A 25,836-nucleotide genomic window follows, 5' to 3' on the forward strand; every position below is an offset into this window, starting at 1 on the left:
ATGGTGGCTCAATGGTAAGCACTGCTGCCTCACAGTACCAGGGACCCAGGTTCAGTTCCCACCTCGGGCAACTGTCTGTGTGGAGTTTGCACATTCTCCCTGTGTCTGCGGGGTTCTCTGGTTTCCTCTCATAGTCCAAAGATGTGCAGGTTAGGTGAATTGGCCATGCTAAATCGCCCATAGTGTTAGGTGGATTAGTCAGAGGTAAATATAGGGGGGTGGGTTTCTCTTCGGAGGGTCGGTGTGGACTTGTTGGACCGTCAGGCCTGTTTCCAGACTGTAGGTAATCTAATCTAAATCTAAGTATATGGAAGTATGATCCCTGATCCCAAAGTGCTCTTCCACTCACATTTCATTATATTCTAAGACTATGATCTCTCATCTTAGAATGCCCCACAAGATGAGCCCATTTCTGATTAAGGGCTTACGCCTAAAATATAGTTTCTCTTGCTCCTTGGTTGCTGCCTGACCGGCTGTGCTTTTCCAGCACCACACACTCTGCTCTGATCTCCAGCATCTGCAGTCCTCACTTTCTCTATTTCTGGGATCAATCTAGTGAACCTTCTAGCGTTGCATTTGATAAGGCAAACTGGGGCAGGATGTGCACGCTTAATGGTAGAGCCCTGGGGAAGTTGTCAGAGAGAAAGACCTCTGGGTACAGATCCATAGTTCCTTGAAAGAGTGTTGCAGGTAGACAGGGTGAAGAAGAAAATATTTGGCAAGCTTGCCTGCATCAATCTGAGCCTTGAGTACGGGAAGTGGCCTATCCTGTTATGGCTCTACAAGACATTGGTAAGGCCACATTTGAAATACTGAATATAGTCCTGTTCACCATGCTATAGGAAGGATATTATTAACGTGCAAAGGGTGCAAAAATGTTTTCCAAGGATGTTACTAAGACTGGAAGATTTGAGTTATAAGGAGGGGGTGGTTAGACTCGGAAGTTTTTCACCCGAGCGTAGGAGGTTGAGGGGTGATCTTATGGAGGTTAATAAAATCAAAGGGATGTTGAGGATGGGAAAAGGTGAAGTCTTTTCCCCATAGTAGGGGAGTCCAAAATTAGACAATGTAGGTTTAAGGTAAGAGGGGAAAGATTTAAAAAGGAACCTGAGGGTCACCTTTTTCATATAGTGGGTGGTGCATGTATTGAATAGGCTGCTAGACTAAGTGATAGAGATGTGTTCAGTTAGAACCTTCAAAAGACATTTGGACAGGTACGTGGATAGGAAAGGTTTACAGAAATTTGGGCCAAGCACCAGCAAAGGAGGCTAATTCAGTCTAGGAAACCTAGTTAGCTTGAATGAGTTGGACCAAAGGGTCTGGTTGACTCCATGACACTCTAATGTCAAACCATGCAACTTGGGTGCAGCTCATGGTGATTACTGACAAAAAAAGGTGATTGGTGTGTATGTGTATAATATATTTGTGGATTAGAAGAATTGGAAAATGGAAGACTTGGGCATTTTTTGGGGTGCAAAAGATTTACCATGTGACTTTTTCTATTGTAAACATCAGTAGAACTGGGGATTAACTGCTACTTAGAAAAAGTCAAGTTATTTGGGAGAAAAACTTTTTTTAATAGAAAGGTTAGAAAATGATGAATGGAATGTAATTGCTAGACAAGCGGCCGGTTTTGGAAGGGTTCTAGTGCTGAAGGTTGCCTAATAATAGGATCCAGATTTTTGGGTTCTGATTTGTGTGTGTGTGTGTGTGTGTGTGTGTGTGTGTGTGTGTGTGTAGAAGAGGCTTCCTCTTCTGAGAGTGATGATATGGAGCAGCCCAAGAGTCATTTTAACATTTTTACTGAAATTACCCATTTCTAAAAGTGTTTTTCTTTGCAATTTAACGTTGCATTAAATTGGCAATCCTGCTCAGAGGTTAGCTAGTATTGTAATATAGATGCCATTTTGGTATAGTATGGTGTTGTGAGCTTTTGGTTGAAGCATGTCATTGAGCATCGAGTAAGTGGAGTGAAATTGGTCTGCCTCAATGGAATTCAATAGTCTCATGGAGAAGCAACAGCCTTCAAAATACTGCATCATATTACTTTCCATTAACTTGTAAAATGTTAAGATTTATCATTTCTCACCAAATGTGTAACTTACTACATAAAACATAGCAAATATCTTAGATTCATAGAATTCCTAGAGTGTGGAAACAGGCCATTTGGCCCCACAAGTCTGCACCACCTCTCTGAACAGTAACCCATCCAGACCCATTCCCCAATGCTATTACTCTTATATTTCCCCTGACTAATGCAACTAATCTACATATCCCTGATGTTATGACAGTGGTGAACCCTTCTGTAAATTAAACCAAACACACAGAAAAGCCTGGTAATCTGTTAAAATAAGTGACAGAACTCCCAAATTCCACTATTTAAAGAAAATAACATCAATTTTTTTAAAAACTCTAAGTGAATATTAAACAGCAAGTATTCACAACTCTAAGCCCCCCCTTTTCTTAACTGCTTATTACCTGCCTCCAACTCTATAACAATATGCTGTTCCAATAAAACACTCCTTAAAATTATCGCAACTTAATTTCAAAACCCCACACCTGCTGTTGACTTTGGCTTTTTTCTTCCAGTTGAAGATCCCCTAGGTCTTATATTATTGCAAATATGTTTCATGTGAAAAGGTACCTTTTGGTAGAGAGTGTTTACTAATTTCTTGGGTCTGTCTTGATGGCAGTTGCTGTCTTTGCAATTTTCAAAATGTCCACAATTTTATATCCCCAATATTGGGTTGTCTCATTGGTTTGATGTTGGCAAAACAATAAATTCAAACTCTATTGGGTTTTGGTATCCTGGGGCATAATTTAAACTCATTAAATTAGAGTTGTTGTCAAAACAGTAACCAACTCAGGTATCCATTTCTCAGCCAAATGTTACATATTTTCAATTTTCCACTACACTCTGGGACTACCATCTAGTCATATATATGCAGGTGTTTGTAAGCTCTCAGTTCAGAATAGCATTCATTCTCTCTCAAAGGTACTTGCCTTCAACTTCATAACACTGAACACTGGGCAATTTAGCATGGCCAATTCACCTAACCTGCACATCTTTGGACTGTGGGAGGAAACCAGAGGAAACCCATGCGGATGCAGGGAGAATGTGCAAACTCCACACAGAGTTTGGAAGCTGGAACGAACCCGGGTCCCTGTCGCTGTGAGGTTGCAGTGTTAATCACTGTGCCACCACAAATATATGTGAACCAAATCTCCAACAATAGTTTGAACTGTCATTCCATGAACTACAGTGGAATAAAAGTACTCTGGTATGGAAGAACCAGCTGCTAGTTCAATATGAGCCCAGTTTTGCATCATTGATTTAGATTTGTTGTGTTCCCTAGCATCAATATCCCGATGGTTTTTTAAAATAAAAAGCGCTTGCTATTGCAAAGCTTTGTTCGTATTTTGATGTATGTCACTTAGTGATACTTATCAAAAATTAAACGATTTACTCCAATGTAATTGCCCTTAGATTTTTAGGATATGAAACATGAAATTAGTTATTAAGTTGGTATTTTAAAAGCTTGTATCATATAAAGTGCAAATATCTAAGGTTTTAACCTGCCAAGGAACTGTGCAAGCAAAGTGGTTTTTAAAAGACTGAAATTCTTTGGACATCATGGTTTTATCTATTCAGCTGATAATCTTAGCTGTAGATAACAGCAAGGTCCGCTAAACATTTAAAATCCTGAGCCAAACATTTCTTTTTAGAGCTTGCAGATTAAACTCTTGAAAATAAAATTAACACTAAGGTGACAGTTGAGAGAAACTATGCCACAAAACGCACATGCAAAGCTAACAGTTTCAGCATCTTAAGTATAAACTGTCTTCAATTTGTGTTGGCACATATTTTTTGCTTTCTGTCCACCCTTATCCTTTTTCTGGCTCTTTGCATTCACTCAATACCCCCAGTGATTCACTGGCTCTCCCTTTCACTGACCTACCTTGTTTTCTGGTGACATCTTTCAATCCTCTTTCGCATTTGCACCAACTCTGGCTACAAATACCCCCTCTTCTAATCCCCTCCCTCATATGCCCTTTCTCCTGTTGTTTGTGCCTTGTCTGTCCTTTTACCTCCCTCTCCCACCCTCCTCCTCCCATCCATTCAGTTGTGGTAGATTTTTGCTGTCTCTTCATTGTAGATCACTTTGCTGTGGCAGCAACTTGGCAAAGTGTGACCTTTGGGGCAAAATACTAACTTAAGCCTTTTGGACAATGCTGGGCCAAACTAGAGTCCTAGACTAACCACATGAGCACACATATCTACTGTGGCAAGGCTTGCATTATATAATGAGCTACAAAGTGAAGTCGAGCAGAATTGCTGACTACAGTGCATCTTTTGCTGATATGCTCTTTTTGCTCATAGTGAGTCTTATGCTCGTTTTGAATAGAAGGTTAGTGAAATGATGCCACTTGGCCCATTGGCCTTGAGTGCACCTGTACCCACAGTCACTTTGCAGACGTTAGATGGACTTTCTTGAGGGTGCACCCGTAAAAATTGGCTCAGATGGAGTTCCCGGCCATACGCTCACATCCTGTATGGACCAGCTGCTCGGAGTATTCACAGATGTCTTTAACCTCTCTTTACTCTGATATGAGGTTCCCACCTGCTTCAAGAAGACCACTATCATCCCAGTGGGAAACAAAAATCAACCAACGTGTTGTAACGACATCCACCTAGTAGCTCTGACATCCATTACTATGAAATGCTTCAAGAGATTAGTAATACCATACAGCAGCTCCAGCTCTCAGATTGCCTTGATCCATTACAATTTGCCTACCATTGCAATAAGTCCATGGCAAATGCCCATCTCCCTGGTTCTACACTTATCCCAGGAATCTCTGGATAACAAGGACACCTATTAACTCCCGTAAACTCCTGTTATTGGTTTTAGCTCCACCATAAACACCATAATCCCCAACCAAATTCCGAGCTAGGACTCTGCTTCTCCCCCCTCCCAACAACTGGATTCTTGACTTCCTGAACCACAGGCATCAATCAGTAAGGGTAAGTGACAGCACCTACTCCACAATAATTCTCAACACCGATGCCTACAAGGCTGTGAACTCAGCCCTTTACTGTACTTGTTATGACTGTGTGGCCAAATTACACCTTAATGGATTGGATCTCAAACAGCAATAAGACAGAGTACAGAAAGGAGATAGAGAACTTAGCAGTATGGTGTAAGACAACAATTGCTCTTCCATTATCCGCAAAAGGAAGGAGCTGGTCATTGACTTCAGGAAGCAGAGGGGAGAACACACCCTTTTGTGTATCAATGGTGCTGAAATGGAGGTGTTCGAGAGCTTCCAGTTCCTAGGAGTAAATATCAACAACTGTCTATCCTGGTCCATCTACCTTCAACAACTGTCTATCCTGGTCCATCTACCTTCAACAACTGTCTATCCTGGTCCATCTACCTTCAACAACTGTCTATCCTGGTCCATCTACCTTCAACAACTGTCTATCCTGGTCCATCTACCTTCAATAACTGTCTATCCTGGTCCATCTACCTTGGTGCTACAGTCAAGAAAGCTCACAGAGGCCTCTCCTTCCTCCAGTAGGCTAAAAGAAAATTGGCTTGTCCATAATGACACTTACCCACTTTTATGGATGCACCATAGAATACATTCTACCCAGATGAATCACAGCTTCATATGACAACTGCTCTTCCCCAGACAACAAGAAATTAGAGTTGTGAATGCAGTCCAATCCATTACGAAAACCAGCCTTCCTTCCATTTCCTACATCTGCACCTCCTGCACTCTTACGAAAGCCACCAACATAATCAAAGACCCCTCCCACCCTGGGGAGAAGATATAAAAGTTTGGAATCGCATAACAAAAGATTCCCCCCTCCATTATCAGACTTGTGAATAGACCTTTCATTAGAGTTGATCTTTATGTGCATCTTCTTTATTGCTGTAACACTACATTTTGCATTCTATTCTGTTCCCTTGATGTACTCTGTAAGGAATCATTTGTCTGATTAGCATGGAAAGCAATACTTTTCACTGTCTCTTGGTACATGTGATGAATCAAATCAGTTAACTGATCAAGTTAAGACTAACATCATATCAGTGGCACTCAAAATCACAACAAGGAAATCTACTATACTGTAATTAGAAAATCCTGGAACAACTAGGGTCAGGTGGCCTGTGGAGGGAGAAACTAGGTTGAATACCTTTCGTCAGAATTGGAAGAAACTAGAGAGAAGATTAACATCTGCAGAGCTAAGAAAAACGTGGATAAGTCTGAGATAGAGTTGAAGGAGGGAGATAAAAATGAAGTGAATATTAGTGCAAGGTAAAAGAGAACGGTACTGGGACGAGTAGAGAAATAAAATATCTGCGGATTTTAAGGTACAAAAGCACCTCTTCTACCTCAGGAGGCTAAGGAATTTTAGTATGCCCATAAGGATCCTCACCAACATTTACAGATATGACAGTGAAGGCATTCTTTCTGGGTGCATCATGGCTTGGTACAGCAACTGCTCTGCCCAAGACTGTAAGAAATCACACAGGCCAGAACACACATGCCAATCTTCCATCTTTGACTCCATCTACATTTCTTGTGGAAATGTAGCCAACGTCGTCACAGATCCCTCCCACCCTGATCCAACCTCTCAGACAGAAGATGCAAAAACTTAAACACACAACATACCAACCAATTCAAGAACCGCTTTCTCCCCTCTGTTATTAGACTACTGAATGGACGACTCAGATTTCAAATCTAATGTTAATCTTGTGTTTGTACACCTCCTATGCAACTGTAACTTTGTATGTCTCATTCTGTTCTATCACCCTGTGATCTGTATGCTTTCATATTTTATGATTTGCCTGTAATGCATACAAAACAAAACTGTCCACTGTACTTGGGTGCACGTCACAATAATAAACCAAATCAAGACTGAAATACTTTTTCAGCCTGCTTAATGTAGGCTTAACATTTGGCTGAAGACAAAAGTTTTATGACGATCATTTATAATAGTTTTAGATCGACTTACCACGGTAAGATTTAATCTCCTACTCCTTTGGGTGACATGTAGCTATAATGCATGAATTGGAAAAAAAAATTTCCAAAGTTCCAAACAAGAAGCATACTGGAATTGAAATATTAATACTGTTTCTCTCTTCATTGATGCTGCCAGACCTGCTGAGCCCAGCACTTTTTAAAAGTGTTGGCTGTGTTGGTGAATCTAGTTTAAACCCTCTAATTTCTTAAAGACTGAAACTTCATTGGCCAGAGTTTCTTTGTAATTTAAACCTGACCGGTTTGGCTGGTGGAAAGAGAAGGGATTATAGCAGTGCATGTATTTTAATGCCTCCAGATTGCTAGCTGCAAACTAAAGTTATAGTTTGGGTTTGTAAATCGATTAAATTCTGATTTGTTAGTATAAAGGATAAAAACAAATTTATGGACAGACAAATCAAGTGAAACTAGTGTTGCATATTTGATCCATGAGGACTGTACAGATTCACATCTTAAAACACGAGCTTCTATCAATCGAAGAGGTAATAATATTGGTCCTGGCTCCCTATAATGTTCCATAAAAGCAGTTTTTATTTCTAATGAACAGGCTAGACCTGTAATGTGGCGGAATCATTCTATTTGAATGATGGTAGTTCACCTTTAATTTAAGTTCGATGCAGTCTTAAAATGGGGGGTGGGTGGTTTATATTAATAAATCTCTCTAATAGTATTTACTTTTTGCTGGACTTGAATCAATACCAGGCATTTAATTATTAAAACATGTATTTCTGAAATTCAGTTATTGATTTGCTCTCTCATTTGTAGGAAACAGCCTAAGTTAGTAAATTCTAAGCTCTCTGCTTAGTTCTACTTGGCAGTCATTGCTTTTCAGTTTATTATCCATCACACACAGAATTTCCTCACTCAATATTTGTGCCCATTGGCAGTGACAGCATACAAGATATATACTTGAGGCAAAGACAAACCGCACAGAAACCAGGAGTTGCTGATGCAGAATAATTCATTGACTTTCTAAGTACTGCATTAAAGATGAGTGCAATGATGTTAAAGTTTTGTAAACAACAACAGTTTATATTTATGTAGTGCCCTTAATGTAACAAAATTTCCCAAAGTGCTTCGCAATAACACTGTTAGCAAAATATGATGCTAAGCCAGTTAAGGTCAGATAAGCAAAACCTTGCTCAAAGATGTTTGCTTTAAATGGGGAAAAGCAAAGTAGGGACATGGAGAGGAATAATGATGACTGAATTCCAGAGCTTGGGACTTGGGCACCTAAAGACATGGGCACTCTGCAGAACAGTTATAATTAGGATTCACAAAAAGTCAGAACTAAAGGAGTGGCAATATCTAAGGCTTGTCAACCTAGAAGAGATTGCAGAGACACCATTTACTCTTCCTTTGATGGAATTTGAGAATAAGGATGAAAATTTGAAAATTAATGTTATTTTGCTATCCAAATGTGGATGATGTTCCCAAGATCATATTCATTGCCAAATGTTTTTTGGCACCATATAGGATTCTTAAGGAGCTTGACAGGATAAATTTGGAGTGGATGTTTCTAGGACCAGAGGGCAATAGGGTTAGAATAACCAGGTGCCAATTTAAGACACAGATGTGGAGGAATTTCGTCTGAGGGTTGAGTATCTTTGGAGTTCCTTTGGAGTACTGTGTGGGTAGAGTCCTTCTGTACAGAGGAACCTTGATTATCTGACTGCGGGTGGGGAATATTGTGTGGGATAATCGAATGCCAGATAATAGTTTAGCCAAGCATGGGGACTTTGTGATCTAGCCGGATAATCTGAAATTTGGATAATCAAATGCTGGATAATCAAGGTTCCTCTGTGTATAGCAAGGCTAAGATAGGTTCTTGATCAGTCGAGGATTTGAGGTTTACAGGGAAAAGGGCAGGAATGCCAGAGCAGTCATGATCCTGTTGAGTGACTGAGCAGGATTGAGAGGCCAAATGGTCTACTCCTGTTCCAATTCCTCATGTTCTTGAAAGGGCAGTTCTTGATATTAAATATTTCAGCATACAGTATGTTCAAGAAAGATGAGAGGAATGAAAGGAGAGTGGATGGTCTAGAGAGGTGAATGACAGCATTTATTTGATTTAGAACTAAGAACTAATAAAAACATAATTGTACTCCTGGTTATATTCTATATGTTAACTTGTAGACAAACTATAGAGGAATACATGGAAATTAGGTGTGATTTAGAAACCTGAGATCACAGCATCATTAGGTATATTTTGGCCATGGAAAAAGAGTAATCCACAGTTTTAAAAAAAAACAAAATTCAACTTCAATAATGAGAACAGATCTGGCTTAGGTAAATTGGAATCAAAGATTGGAAGGCAAAGTAGAATTGAAGGTAGTCAGGTATGTTGTCACCACAGAAAAATAATATGGCAAGCAACCCCAGACTGCTTAGGTAATATAAGTAACAGAGAGCAAGATCGAGCAGATGCACTAAAAACAAAATACTTTAGATGCTGGCCGTCTGAAATAAAAACAGTACTGGAGAAACTAACAAGGTCTGGCAGCATTTAGGGAAAGAAAAACCAATAATATTTGTGTCTCCACAGAATAAACACTAGTTTTCCAAAAAAGCTGCCAGATCTGATGGGTTTCTCCAGCACTTTGGCTTATAGAGCAGAAGAAAAGCTGCAAATGACAGTTGGCTATTACAATCGAGAACCAGACTGAACAGTAGGAGGAGATAGTTCAGATATTGTATGGAATAAAAATTGGTAACAAAGGGGTATTAGAAAGTTGGCTCTATTTAAAGCTAATATGTTACCAGAACGGAATGAAATGCATCCAAAGATACAGAGAAAACAAAGAGTAGAAGTATGGAGACTCTAATCATAATGATGCCACCCTCCTTCGATGTGAGGCTGGTGCGAGAAGACTGAAGCATTGCAAACTCTTGTTCAAAACATACAAGATTAAACCCAGCAACTACAAGTTGGTCAATTTAACCTCTGTGAGGGAAAGCTCTTAAAAATGATCATCAAATGGACAAATGTGAATTAATGAAGGAAAGCCGACATGGGTTTGTTAACTGCATATCACATTTGACTTGTATGAGTCTTTAGTTAACATTGGGTTGATAAGTGTAATTGGTTGTCGCTTGCATAGAGTTACAGCAGGCTTGACAGAGAGTTAAATATGTGGAATCGGGCTAGTAAACAGATATGTAATTTGCTGAGTTCCATGAAACTGAGTGATGAACAGTTATTTTCACAACTGGAGGAAGGTATGTAGCAGGGTTCCCAGAGGTTAGGGTTCAGCCACCAGCCTTTCCCAAATAACTTGGTTGTACCGTCGCAATTTTAAAATTTGCAGATGAAACAAATCTTTGAAAATTTATTGCAGTTCATAATAATTCTATGAACATCAACAGGTTTGTGGAATGGATGGGCAAACAGCTGATTAAAGTTAATATAGGGAGGTATAAAATGATCATCTTGGTCCAAAGAACAAAATAAAACGTGCAAGACTGAAGGCTGTGCCAGAGCCGAGGTATCTGGGGTTATCTACACACAAATCACTGAAGAATAGATTGAGAAAATAGTTAATCCTTCATAAATAGGTGTGTAAAGTAGAAAAGTGTGGTAGTTATGATAGGCCTGTATAAAACATTGCCATCTCATCTCGAGTATTATTTCGAGTGCTGGGCAGCACACTTTAGAAATAATGTAAAGACGTTAGAGTGACAGAAAAGGTTTTCAAGAATGACTCCAGGGCTACGTTACCTGGATAACACACTGGAGAAGAAAAGATTGAGTGACATGTAGGAATATTGAGGAATGCTAATGGGGTAGATAGAGAAACTTTTCCCTTTGGCAGAAAAATTGGGAAACACAGGCCACAGATTTAAAATAATGGCAAAAGAAGCAGTAGTGACACTTATTATTATCTCAGCCAATGGTAATACTGGACAAGTCAGCATGACATTGGCTTGATTGATCCTCTATTTTTATTTGGTTACTGTGGTAGGGTTCGTCACTGAAGCATTTAAATGAGGCTACAGATGTTCTTTAACAGTCGAAAGTAAGATTAATATGCAAGAGAAAAAAAATCAAAGCTACATATCAAAAGATCTTAACACAAGCTGCAAAATACATTTTTAACCTGTTCTTCAATGTTATCATTTTACAAATACTCCATTTCAAATAAATCCTAAAATAGAACATATAATAAACTTTTAAATTACACAAGGAGAAAATCATCTATGTAGCGACTGGTAAGCATCTGAAATACACTGTCTAAGGAGGATGGTGGAAGCAAGGACAACTCGAACCTTCAAAACCAATTTGAATAATTTTTTGAGATGGAAAGATTTGCAGGTTTGCAGAGAAAAAGGAGGGATAGTGGGCCGCAGTGTCTTTTCACTGGAGATATTAGAGTAGATGACCATACAGAATGTAACCATTTGTGAGGGGCCTAAGCCTGTAAAGAGGAACCTTGATTATCCGAAGGACACGGGCGGGGAGTATTTTGTTCTGTTAAATCAAATGCCGGATAACATAGTTAACCAAGCATAGGGAACTTGCGAGCTTGTTCGGATAATCCGAAATTCGGTTAATCAAATGCTGGATAATCGTGGTTCCTCTGTTCTACTTGTTATAGAATGCCCAAGTCTGACGTAGCCATTGTATATTGGGTCCGGATCTGTTTCTGATGGGTGTCACTGTCATGATGTTAGATCATCTTGAAAGGTCAAGAGAAGGTGGCTGAATATTTGGTGTTTCAGATAATCACGATTTGATTATGTATTTGCCATGTATTGCCCTAAGGCTTCATGTCTACAAGGTCCCTTTATTAGCTTGACAGTTTTGAAGTCAGAGAAATTGTGAATAGAGCTGCACAATAGAATTGTTTGTGAATAGCTCCACTTCTAGACTCATGACAAGGAAGGTCATTGAAGCTGCTGCACATGGTAAAGATATCTTTTCTAAGGAATGTCTGCAGTGAAGATCCATCTAAGAACATCAACCGTTGCTCTTTACACCAGGAATCACTTCAGGCACTGGAGGATTTTGTTTGATCCCAGTTAACCTAATTTGCTAATGATCTTTTGCAGTTGTATAAGCTGAATGCTGATTTTTAATATTAGTAATATCAACTTGTATTGAGGAGCTCTTGTGCAGTGGTAGTGTCCCTACCTCTGGACCATGAGACCTGGGTTCAAATCCCAGATGCTCCATCAGTGAACCGTAGCATCTCTGAACAGAAGGTTTTAAGTTTATTTTTATTAACTTGTATTGAGGAGCTCTTGTGATGTGTTGGTAGTGTTCTTCCTTCTAAGCCAGGAGTCCTGGGTTCAAGTCCTACCTGACCCTGTGGTGTGTCATGACATCTCTGAACAGTTTGATTAGAAAATATCTCAATTTGTATTGAGCTCATGTGGTGCGGTAGTAGTAGTCTGCCAACCTCTGAACCAGGAGACTCCGCTCCAAGTCCTGCCTACAGCAGAGGTGTGTCATAACCAGGCCTGGACGGATTGAGTTCTTTTTAAAAAAAAGCAAAGTTATTGTATAAATGCAAGTTGACATGTTTCATTTGTGTAGTAATTTTATTAAGATAAAATCTCTGAAGGTACGTCATGGATGTGTTATAAAACAATAGTCACACGAGATAATAGAGTGGATGACCATGCATTTGGTCAAAGTAGTAGATTTTAATTTGCATCTTAAAGAAGGAAAAGAATGCAAAGAGATTTGGGAGGGAATTTTGGAGTTTGGAGCCAGGGAAATGCAAGCAATTCTTTAAATAGTAAAATAATTAAAATTGGGAGCCAAGAGCTCAAAATTACAGGAGTATTGAGACTAATGTGCTGTAGTGTGGAGGGCAGTGTAGAGGTTAGGAAGGGCCCGGGCCTTCCAGGAATTTGAATACAGAATGTGAATGTTAAAAGTTGCAGTATTGTATAACTGCACACAGGTATTTGTCAGTGATCATGAGAAGAGTAGTAAGAATTATGGACTATAATAGATCAGTCTGAGGGTAATGGCTCAGCAGTATTTGTTCAGCAATAGCCTGCGAACTGATACTCCGTTTAATTTCCTCCAGGATCATTTATCTCATAGCCTTACTATAACCATGTTCCAAAATTGGTAAAAGAGCTGAACTTAAGAGGTGAGAGTGACTGCCTTTGACATTAAGGCAGTATTTGAATGAGTGTGGCATCAAGGACCCCATACAAAGTCATTGGGAATCAATTTGGAAAACACAGATTGGAGTCTCACCTAGTTGTTGGAATCCATTACAACTACAATATGCAGCATATGCTGGAAACCAGCATTCAGAAAATGTAACTTTCTGAATACGCTCTGTTCCAAGGGAGCTACATTTGAATATTGGTTATGTGCAGTCTGTCCAGCACCAAGAGAGGATTGATGCCAGACTTTAGGCATTTAGGATAATTTGGGGGTCACTGAAGAGATGTTCAAATCGTGTGTGTGTATGCGAGAAATATGTAGGTAGACTGACATGACTTTTTGTGATCTATAACTATTGTGGTGTAATACCCGTGTTAGCTGCTGTAGCATATGAATGAGACATGGGTCACATATTACTGAAAAGCTTGATTAATTTTAAACATGGCTTCTACATGTGGAAACTACAATCACAGGCACTTATTAAGTAGTTCTGACGTTCTGTAGCAAGCTTCCTTCAGTGTGTCATGCTGCAAAAGGATTAAGTAAGATGAAGTGTGAGATCATTTTATCATAAGGCCACATGCCATAATATGCTAATGACATCATTGGCATGTCTCTTGAAGGTATAACGGACATCTGTCTTGAAACATAACAAAAACAGTTAAGATGTATCAAAGAAAATTGACATTGAGCTTGGATATATGATAGAGAACTAATATTTTAAATGAGAATCGATAGATGTGAAAACAGTTGAAATGTTAAAAAGAGAATTCTCCAAATTATCAGTCTTTTAGTTGAAAAGCACACCAGCTCACAGTTTGGGTAGCACATGGTGAAGTTACAACTCAATGATGATTGGGGAAGCTGTAACTTCACCATGTGCTACCCTAACAGGTTTCTGTCAAGGTCAGACATATCGTCTACCTTAAACTCTTGGATTTCACTGACTTTGCTTACAAATAAATCTTTCTTTTGTGTGGCCCATTTTTAAACAGATGTGATTTCCCTGAGATATGTTACTGCCTGTAACTCAAATGTCCAAGGTCACCTGATTTGTAGCATCTGTTTTAAAAGCCTATGCATCTAGTTTTTAAAAATATCGACTGAAAATTCAAAAAATGACTCTGTATTGGGGAATGACAAGAATTTCACAGAAACTCAAACCTAAGTTGCAGTCAATCTTGAGGCTGGTTTGGTTGAGGTGAATGTATAACTTTAAAATCCTCCTTTCACTCACTTTCCATAGATACCTACTGGAGAATATAGACAAGGAAGCCAAATGATGAAACTATCAGCTGGGATGACCCAAGGCCAATAGCTATAAGATGTTTTATGATGTTTTATTATATTATAGCTATAAAGATAACTTACGAAATGGCCAGTGTGTTATGGTGACACGGACATCTATTTGAAAAACGGTAAAGTAGCTTGCTTACCTTGTGGGCAAGTAGTTTGTCATACAGCCTTCCTGACTGGTTACTACATTGCTTTCCAATTTGATATCCTCTTTTATTTATAGTCATTCAGAACCTTCTTGAGGTTGATTTGCTGGATCCAGTTCCAAACATACCAACTTACTTTATATTGTGTAACAGGGTGGCACGGTGGCACAGTGGTTAGCACTGCTGCCTCACAGCACCAGAAACCTGGGTTCAATTCCCACCTCAGGTGACTGACTGTGTGGAGTTTGCACATTCTCCCCGTGTCTGCGTGGGTTTCCTCCGGGTGCTCCGGTTTCCTCCCACAGTCCAAAGATGTGCAGGTTGGGTGAATTGGCCATGTAGTGTTAGGTGCAAGGTTATATGTAAGGGAATGGGTCTGGGTGGGTGCGCTTCGGCGGGTCGGTGTGGACTTGTTGGTCCGAAGGGCCTGTTTCCACATTGTAAGTAATCTAATCTATAGGTAATGTATTACAATGAAATCTATGTAAAACTAATTCAAGGTGTGTAGGCATTCCAGCACATATAGCACTTCAAAGTTTGTGAGAAGATTTGTAGCTCGGGTGCTCGTTGTTGTGGTTCTGTTCGCCGAGCTGGGAATTTGTGTTGCAGACGTTTCGTCCCTTGTCTAGGTGACATCCTCAGTGCTTGGGAGCCTCCTGTGAAGCGCTTCTGTGATCTTTCCTCCGGCATTTATAGTGGCCTGTCTCTGCCGCTTCCGGTTGTCAGTTCCAGCTGTCCACTGCAGTGGTCGGTATATTGGGTCCAGGTCGATGATGTTGACGAGCAACCGGAGTTTGACTGGGACAACACTACAATTATAGGACAAGCCAAACCGAGAACAGCCAGGGAATTCCTAGAGGCATGGTATTCATCCACAGATTCAATCAATAAGCACATCGACCTGGACCCAATATACCGACCACTGCAGCGGACAGCTGGAACTGACAACCGGAAGCGGCAGATACAAATCACTACAAATGCCGGAGGAAAGATCACAGAAGCGCTTCACAGGAGGCTCCCAAGCACTGAGGATGTCACCTAGATAGGGGACAAAACGTCTGCAACACACATTCCCAGCTCGGCGAACAGAACCACTACATATAGCACTTTATTTTTTTACAAAGGTGGAATCAATAGTTTTAAGAAATAAATTGTTCCCGTTGGTGGGAAAAAAACCCCATTATAATTTAAATCAGTTTTTTGTGATTAGAATGAACAGTTTTCTGTCTGTGCATCATAAGATGGTTGCATATAGTTGGATCATTTGGCCTGATCTGTTTGTACTAGCTCGTTGCAAAAGCAAATCACCTGATATCACTGCCTTGTCCTTTCCTGAAAATATTTTCTCTGTCGGTAATTATCCTTTTTTTAAAGGTTTCAGTTGAACTTGCTTTCACCACACTCACTCTCGGGCAGTATTTTATAGGCCCTAACCCTTCACTATGTAAGGAGTCTTCTTTCACTAACTACCTTAAATTGACACCCTCTGATTCTCAATCCTTCTGCTAAAGGGAACAATGACTCTATCTACTTTGTCTACAGCACTCATGATGTTGAATGCCTTACAAATCTCCTCATGATCTTTTCTTAGGAGGCAAGCCCCAACTTTTTCAGTGCATTGATGTAACTGAATTTCCTAATCCCTAGGATGATTTTAATGAATCCTTGTTGCACCCTTCACATCCTTCCTAAAGTGTGTTGCCCAGAACTAGACTTGATGCTCCAAATGAGCCTGACTCAATTTTTCATACAGGTTTATCTTTATTTCCTTACTGTTTTTACTTCATTTGCTTGCTTATGAAGTCCATGATCTTGTAGTCTTTATTGACCACTTTGTTAAATTGCTCTGATGTCATCAACTAGATTTTATACTAATGTGTTTCTTCTGCTCTGTTCAGCATTCTGCTAATATAATGTAATATGATTGATTGATTGTTTTGCGCATTGTTACGTTTCACTTGGGTAGTGTGCTAAAAATCAAAGTCAAATGTCCCCAGAGTTGTTTTGTTCAGAAATAGGAACCTCCTTCCCTCCCGCCGCAAAAAAAACCCCAGTCTTGTGCATGCATACACTTGCACATGCACACACATACCAAAAGAACAAGGGTGATACGGGCAAAACGATTCCTGTTTTGAGAGCCACAGCTTACAGCAATAGCTGAAGAAATAAAAACTGTCTTTCTTCAGGCTTGAGATACTTCATATTATAGAGCAAAACTAGTTGTTTTCTGTAATAACAAAGTGAATGGGTAAGGCAGTAGTGAGTAGCATGGTGGTTTTGGCTGATGAGTATGTTGGGGAAACATGTTAAAAGTATATTGATGGAGTAAAGAGGCGGCAAACAGTTCATGCAGGATTATTAGGAGTGGAGGATGGGGGAGTTCGAGAGCGAGTGAAGGAACGTATTGCATGCAACAGGAGTGTTAATGCATGAGCTTTGTGGGAGGTGGTTGTGAAAGGAATAGAATAAATGGAGGTAGCAGAGAACAGAGTATGACGCTTAGTCTTGCAAATGTCCTCTGCTGTTGCTTCATTGGGAGGAGGATTCCCCTCCTCTCTCAAGGGTCTTGAAGTCCCTTTCTGAGAAGTATGGTGCCAGTCTCCCCTTCTCTGACATAATTTCTAACTCCTCCTATTTCTGAACAAAACAGTTGCCTAATGCTAGTTTCCTGCAGCTGTTTAGTAGATTTGGAAAGATGGTATAGATGCAAAACCTTCTGGACTTAGAATCGATACTTGGTTGGTTCGCGAAGGTGCATCGTGGGAAATTGGACACGTTGCTTGCCATAACAGTAATAACTAATGTGACATGTTTGGCAAGGTATGGTGAGGAAATGTGCTCAACCTCAGTGACCATCTCTCCACTAAAATTGGTCCAACTTGGCACTTAGCTAAAAAGGATGTAAGATTCAGCCCATAGTTTATATGTTAGGTCTTGCACACTGGACAGACAGTGTTGATGGGACTTAATGGCAATGTGTTTTCAAAATTTCAATTCACCCACAATGGAGAAATTAGCTATCTTCTCCCTTTTTAAAGAGTATCTTTCGTGCTTGAAATGTACAAATGACAAGCTGTAGTGATATGTCCTTGCTTTCAATGCTGTGAAGAAAGACAGCTGTACTCAAATTTAATTAAATGATAATAGAATTTAATTATATCATTGTCCATTATCCATGTTTTGCTGAAGGCAGCATGTTAAGTGATCTGAATCCCTTGGGTAACTGGATATAACCACACATCATTTGGTGCTACTTTCAATCGAATAATTAGATTGTATCGATGGTACAACTATCTGTATGAGCACAGGGCTCAGTGCTAAGTTTGTTGCTGGAATTGGTGTGGTTTAGGTGTGTATCTGTAGTTCACGGAGAAACAGTTGTACTGAAGTTGTAATTTAAATTCACAGTTGGGCCTGACCTGGCTCTGGATTGCAGTGTTGATTGGAGCAGACTTTTTTAACACAAAAAAAATTTGCAATTTGGACAAACCATTTAGTTTGATTAAATGAGGGGAGGGGAGGGGAGGGGAGGGGAAGCTGGAAGTGGAGATTCCTCCCTGAATGGAAAATGTTAAAATGAGAGTATGAACAAAGAAACCTGGGACTATGGAACATAATTTTCTGAAATTGATGGAGAAAATCTTATTTTAAAGTAAGATGAGCTGTTGTATGAGAGATATTTTGATCAGTTGTGCAGATGTGTATCTTTGGAACAGGGGGACTTGAACTGGACTTCTGGGTCAGTCTGCAGTAGATCATCGACAGATGAATACAATATGGCCACAAGAGCCCTTTTTCAAAACATTTGACTGTAAATTGAAAGCTTTACTTGGACTGATGGAAAGTTTTGGATGAAAGATTAAAGCTCAGGATTTCCTGTTTATGGGGGAGCAGTATAACCTCCTTACCCACAATACCATGTAGTTTTTAAAGAGAAGTTCTGTTGCTCAGTTTATCAGCCTGGTCGCTCAAGTTGTTATTGTCGTACACCTCTGGCCCAGAAGTAAGAATATTATCATTTTACCTTTCCTGTTTTATGTGATTTTATCTCCTTTTCTGCATTTGCTACATAAGGAAAAGGAGACCAATCAACCCATTGACGTTGTTAATAGATAGTAGGACTGATTTACACCTCAATACCATTTATCCTTTGCACTATATCTGTTGACACTGTTGCTTAGCAAAGATTTAATCATCTCAGTCTTGATACTTGTAATTGATCTTCAACATCCAGGGCCTTTAGGGGAGTAAGATCCTAGCTTTCCATTATCTTTTGTATTGAGAAAAAGTTCTAAAACACTCCAGAACAACCTAGCTCTAATTTTGATTGTATCCATTTGTTCTGCTAACTTCAAAAAATTAATTTCCCTTTACTTGTTCAGTTGAATCTTTAATTATTTTAAAGATTTCTTTGTCCCTTTCTAGAAATAATGGGCAGCCTCGGAAACCCTTATTCCTTTGTATCTCTGAACCTAGTCTAATACTTTCTTTGCCAGCCTCGGTTATGCTACACTGCTTGAGCTCGTCCAAAGTTCTGCTGATATCCTAACTCTCATTAAGTCTCATTCACCCATCACTACATTGCTGAGCAGATTTCATTGGCTGACCAATGTCTCAATTTTAAAAAATCCTCATTTTCAAATTGCTTCCTGATTTCACTCCTCTTGTCTCTTTCACTCTTATTTTACAAACATCAGATCTTTTTATTCTTCAATATTGCCTCTTGTGAATCCTGATTTTAATCACTTCAGCAGGTAACTTTGCTTCCTTATTCTATCTTCCTCTTAACTTGTTTCTTTCTCCTCTTGTAATATACTGCTTAAAGCCTCCTTTGACTAAGCCTTTGGTCACCTATCCTTTCTGGCTTTGTAAGATTTAGCTTGACAATGCTCATGTGAAGCTGTTTAACTGCTTACTACGTGAAAGGTGCTATTTAAATGTAGTTTCTTGTGATCACTGAAAATCAATCTGATTGCCATCAACCTTACCAAGATCTCCCCTTTTTTGAACATATATGCTATTGGCTAGCTGAATCAGATGGATTCTGGGTGTATTTCAGAGATGTTTGAAAATTCAAACTGTTTCCATGTCTTTGTGCTGAGTTCAACTCCGATTTAAAGGAGGTCTTGAAAACTTTTGGTACAACAAGTAAGGATGGCATGGCAAAATGACAAGCTATATTAAGAAGCCAAAGAAGTGAAATAAGAATGAAATTAAGTCTTAACGTTGTGTGGTCTTCATTATCAGGCCCTATTTTTAGTGTCTGAGGCATGTGCTATAACTCAAGAATTGAACTTTTACAATTTTACAGCATAGCACAGTAGCTAAATTGCTTTGCTTTGAGATGGGCGGCAAATTTTCAGAAGATAAGGCTGATAAAAGATACATTATATTGCACGTAATATGAAGATGTCTTATCTAAAATATGTCAGACAACTATTTGATGAAGGAGCAGTGCTCCGAAAGCTCGTGCTTCCAAATAAACCTGTTGGACTATAACCTGGTGGTGTGTAATTTTTAACTTTATCTAAAATATTAACTCATAGTATCATCAACTGGACACGTCTTGGGAAAGAATAATTTTCAAGCCGAAGCACATTGGTCAGAGCAGCAGTAACGTTGCATTTGAGGATAATGCAAATTGTTTAGATGGAGTCGCTGAGCTTGCAACTCTTTTTGCAAAGACCATTTCGCCCAGTTTTGTGGATTTAAAAAAAATGGATTTGTATACCAGGAGCTTGCCACAGGGCCTTTGCCTCCTCTTTCTCTAAAACACCCTTCAATCTTTGACATTTGAAGACACTCAGGAAGACCTCGTTGCCCCAACTGGAATTTTGTTAAAGGAAATGTCTGAATTGACCCTGCTATCTCCAGAAAAGAACATTCAATCAGCTATAACTGGGAGAAATCAGAGTACTAATCACTTGTGGAATAATGACTTAGGCAGCAGACCAGCATTTGGACAACATGTGAATAATTTTTCTGAACTTAACTTTTTTTCAGAAATTCATTTTAAACAATACTCTACAGGATTTTGTTTATTTTTCCTGGCTTAAATAGATTATTTGATGAAGGTTACAGCAAAGAAGTCATCCTATGCCAGATGTTTGAGCAATCTAAAATGAAATCCATTGGATCTTTCCATAATGCGGTAATTTCTTCCAGTTTCAAGAGTTGCTCTACTCAATTCCCTTCATCTTCACTTGGGTTAGAACATCCTTATGTACTGCTTGCAGTTCAGGTTACCATATTATAAAAAGGATGTAGAGCCCTGGAGAGGGTGAGGGTGGGATTTGCAAGATGAAATCAGAAATATGTAGACATACAATTCAGAAGGAATTAGCAGCCATTTGGAATGGAAGGAATTTGGGGTTACAATGATGGATTTAGATGATGGAAGGAGGCTGAAGTGGAGCATGAACATTGGTGTGGACTGGTTTTGTTAAATGGCCTGTTTCTGCTGCAGATTTGCGGGTTCGGTGAATTGACCATGCTAAATTACCCGTAGTCTTAGGTGCATTAGTCAGGGGTAAATGTAGGGGGATGGGTCTGGTTGGGTTGCTCTTCAGAGGGTTGGTGTGGACTTGTTGGGCTGAAGGGCCTGTTTCCACACTGTAGGGAATCTGATCTAATCATATCCTATGCAAATGCCTATTTTGATAGGTATGGGGGTGCTAATTTATCTGTATATGTTCAATAGGACCTGATTCCTATACTGGTGAGGTAGAAGGATACAATTAAACAACAATAGCATGCAACAATTAATTTTAATAAAATGATGTCAAAATTCCACATATTGTTTGTTGGTTTTAGACTACTGGAATACAATATTGACTTTCTTGAACATCAGTAGCTTCAATATAACACACACACAAAGAAGTGAGAGCTGATATGTGCTTAGAACTTATGTTTGTTCTTTTACACAGTGGCTGTCAATTCTGCAGTTGTCAGCGAACTCCCAGGTGCTGACACTATTTCTCTCTATAGTTTTTGCTAATTTTAATTGCGTTTCATGGGAATTTCACTCCTCTTCAGAGGCCCATCCTTGAGCTGGCTTGCAGAGTAGATTTTATGAAGGAAATAATTTTAAAATTGAAATAATTTGTGGATACAGCTTGTTTATTTTGAAGACTTCTGAATAAAAATGTTGTTTTGCTGTCTGGTATTCATGCAGTACTAGACTTGCTTGAGAATGGTATCTTTATGAATGTCTGAGTTAAAACAGGAGATGTTGATGAATGCCAGTATTAATATATCATATGAGCAAATAAATTTTGTTTGATTCACCAATCCAGGGCTATCCGAAATCTATTTTATCAGCAGCTTCTTTAGCTGCCCCTATTTTCTTCACTAACATAATTTGTACAATCTAAATTGGGAATTTTGTTCTGCATGAGATTAATATTTCAAAGTAGGTGCTAGCATAATGGAAATACAGTCAATTGTTCTTAGTTTATCTGTCATTTGATAGAGGAAGCAGATAAAGCCATCCTGAGCAGCATTGGAAGTTGTTGCTGATCATTTATTTTTTAAGGAGTGGGACTGAGGTTATTAGCTTTTATTTTCTTCGTTTCAGATTACGCAGGAAGCTGGAGAGTTCATGATCACCTTTCCTTATGGCTATCATGCTGGTTTCAACCATGGATTCAATTGTGCAGAATCTACTAACTTCGCCACGCTTCGCTGGATTGATTATGGCAAAATGGCTACCCAGGTAAGGAGTCAGCAGACTCTGATCTGGTTGCAATCCTAATTTATTTGGATTGCCTTCTAGGCATTTAACATTATTTTATAGCATCCAGTTATTAAAATATATCCCGTGGCAATGGAATGCAGGTGAGATGTTCAAATACATTTACTGTTTGTTCTCCCAAATGTTTTACTTGGTTATCAATGACCCTTCCCTCCACAAGTTTTCTCCTCTGTTGGTTTAGAGAAGTAAAACTTCTCTATCTATCCCATGAAATCAATGAGTGATTCTTGTTATGAAAGCAACTGATGTTACAACTAGACAAGCCATATCTCTGACAGAGCCCTGGCTTGATAGATCATATTGTGATATGTTTTTGTTTTCAGGAAGTGGTTCCTCACTGAAACATAAGGATATGATGCTGCAGATTTTACTTTAACGATGAGAAGAAGTTTATTAACAAAATAAATGATATTATAGAATAAACTAAACCACCTGTTGTAATGCCAATTCAAAGACTTTTAAACGTAGAGTACAAGCGATAGGGGTAGATACAAATAATTCACATTCCTAGGGTTTGAACTATTCTCCATTTACCTGCATTTTGGAGCAAATCATCAACTTGCTCGGGTGTGGAAACAGCTTCCATAAAACCTTCCTGCTTCCAGGAGATTAACATTGAGTATGAGACTAATTCCAGTTCCAGTGTTCAGTTTAATCTGCTGTGCTGGATGGTGGACTCAGAGTAGCATGGATCTTGCAGCTGTCCCTGAGATTGCAGACTGACTTCGACACCCACTCATTCACTTAGAGTCATAGAGAGGTACAGCATGGTAACAGACCCTTCAGTCCAACCTGTCCATGTCGACCAGATATCCCAACCCAATCTAGTCCCACCTGCCAGCACCCGGCCCATATCCCTCCAAACCCTTCCTATTCATATACCCATTCAATTGCCTTTTAAATGTTGCAATTGTAACAGCCTCCACCACTTCCTCTGGCAGCTCATTCTAAACACGTACCATCCTCTGTGTGAAAAAGTTGCCCCTTAGGTCTCTTTTATATATCTATATCTATATCTATATCCCTATGTCTATTTCCCTATATCTAAATCTATGCCCTCGAGTTCTGGACTCCCACCCCAGGGAAAAGACTTATGATTTTGTAAAACTCAATACGGTCACCTCTCAACCTTCGCTCCAGGGAAAACAGCCCCAGCCTGTTTAACCTCTCTCTATAGCTCATATCCTCCAATCCTGGCAACATCCTTGTAAATCTTTTCTGAACCCTTTCAAGTTTCACAACATCTTTCTGATAGGAAGGAGACCAGAATTGCACAAAATATTCCAATAGTGTCCTAACCAATGTCCTGTACTGCCACAACATGACCTCCCAACTCCTGTACTCAATACTCTGACTAATAAAAGAAAGCATACCAAACGCCACCTTCACTATCCTATCCACCTGCGACGCCACTTTCAAGGAGCTATGAACCTGCACTCCAAGGTCTCTTTGTTCAGCAACACTCCCGAGGACCTTACCATTAAGTGTATAAGTCCTGCTAAAACACAGCACCTGGCATTTATCTGAATTAAACTCCATCTGCCATTTCTGAGCCCATTGGCCCATCTGATCAAGATCCTGTTGTAATCTGAGGTAACCCTCTTCTCTGTCCACTACACCTCCAATTTTGATGTCATCTTCAAACTTACTAACTGTACCTCTTGTGCTCGTATCCAAATCATTTCCATAAATGACAAAAAGTAGAGGATCCAGCACTGATCCTTGTGGCACTCTACTTGTCACTGGCCTCCAGTCTGAAAAACAACCCTCCAACCACCACCTCTGTCTTCTACCTTTTGAGCCAGTTCTGTATCCAAATGGTTAGTTCTCCCTGTATTCCATGAGATCTAACCTTACTAACCAGTTTCCCATGGGGAACCTTGTCGAAAGCCTTACTGAAGTCCATCTACTGCTCTGACCTCATCAATCCTCTTTGTTACTTCTTCAAAAAACTCAATCAAGTTTGTGAGACATGATTTCCCATGCACAAAGCCATGTTGACTATCCCTAATCAGTCCTTACCTTTCCAAATGCATGTACATCCTGTCCCTCGGGTTTCCCTCCAAAACCTTGCCCACCACCGATGTCAGGCTCACTGGTCTGTAGTTCCCTGGCTTGTCCTTACACCCTCTTAAACAGTGGCACCACGTTAGCCAACCTCCAGTCTTCCGGCACCTCACCTGTGACTATCGACGATACAAATATCTCAGCAAGAGGCCCAGCAATCACTTCTCTAGCTTCCCACAGAAGTCTGGGGTACACCTGATCAGGTCCTGGGGAATTATCCACCTTTATGCATTTCAAGACATCCAGCACTTCCTCTTCTGTAATATGGACATTTTGCAAGGTATCACCATCTATTTCCCTGCATTCTATATCTTCCATATCCTTTTCCACAGTAAATACTGATGCAAAATGCTCATTTAGTATCTCCCCCATTTTCTGCAGCTCCACACAAAGGCTGCCTTGCTGATCTTTGAGGGGCCCTGTTCTCTCCCTAGTTACCCTTTTGTCCTTAATGTATTTGTTAAAAACCTTTGGATTCTCCTTAATTCTATTTGCCAAAGCTATCTCATGTCCCCTTTTTGCCCTCCTGATTTCCCTCTTAAGTATACTCTTACTGCCTTTATACTCTTCTAAGGATTCACTCGATCTATCCTGTCTATACCTTACATATGCTTCCTCCTTTCTCTTAACCATTTCTTTAGTCTTCCAGCATTCCCTATACCTACCAGCTTTTCCTTTCACCCTCTCAGGAATATACTTCCTCTGGATTCTCATTATCTCAGTCCTGAAGACTTCCCATTTTCCAGCCATCCTTTTACCTGCAAACATCTGCCCCCAATCACCTTTTGAAAATTCTTGCCTAATACTGTCAAAATTGGCCTTTCTCCAATTTAGAACTTCAATTTTAGATCTGGTCTATCCTTTTCCATCACTATTTTAAAACGAATAGAATTATGGTTGCTGGCCCCAAAGTGCTCCCCCACTGACACCTCAGTCACCTGCCCTGCCTTATTTCCCAAGAGTAGGTCAAGTTTTGCACCTTCTCCAGTCGGTACATCCACATACTTGATCAGAAAATTTTCTTGTACACACTTAACAAATTCCTCTCCATCTAAACTCTTTACACAATGGCAGTCCCAGTCTATGTTTGGAAAGTTAAAATCCCTACCATAGTCACTGTATTATTCTTACAGATAGCTGAGATCTCCTTCCAAGTTTGTTTCTCAATTTCCCTCTGACCACTAGGGAGTCTATAATACAATCCCAGTAAGGTGATCATGCCTTTCTTATTTCTCAGTTCCACCCAAATAACTTCCCTGGATGTATTTCCAGGAATATCCTCCCTCAGCACAGCTGTAATGCTTATCAAAATGGCCACTCCCCCTCCTCTCTTGCCTCCCTTTCTATCCTTCTGTAGCATTTGTATCCTGGAACACTAAGCTGCCAGTCCTGCCCATCCC

At 39.7% G+C, this 25,836-nt stretch overlaps 1 protein-coding gene across 2 annotated transcripts in view; it reads left to right on the forward strand.

The window, feature by feature from the left end:
• The window catches only part of kdm4b (lysine (K)-specific demethylase 4B), a 499,010-nt gene that overhangs the window by 220,548 nt on the left and 252,626 nt on the right, over positions 1-25,836 (forward strand). For both annotated transcript variants that reach the window (XM_072593817.1, XM_072593816.1), the window contains one exon: positions 22,193-22,330. In XM_072593817.1, coding sequence (XP_072449918.1) covers positions 22,193-22,330 — 138 coding nt within the window. The remainder of the gene's footprint in view (positions 1-22,192; positions 22,331-25,836) is intronic.

The sequence above is a fragment of the Chiloscyllium punctatum genome, chromosome 24 (assembly GCF_047496795.1).
Source record: "Chiloscyllium punctatum isolate Juve2018m chromosome 24, sChiPun1.3, whole genome shotgun sequence".
NCBI classification, from domain to species: domain Eukaryota; kingdom Metazoa; phylum Chordata; class Chondrichthyes; order Orectolobiformes; family Hemiscylliidae; genus Chiloscyllium; species Chiloscyllium punctatum.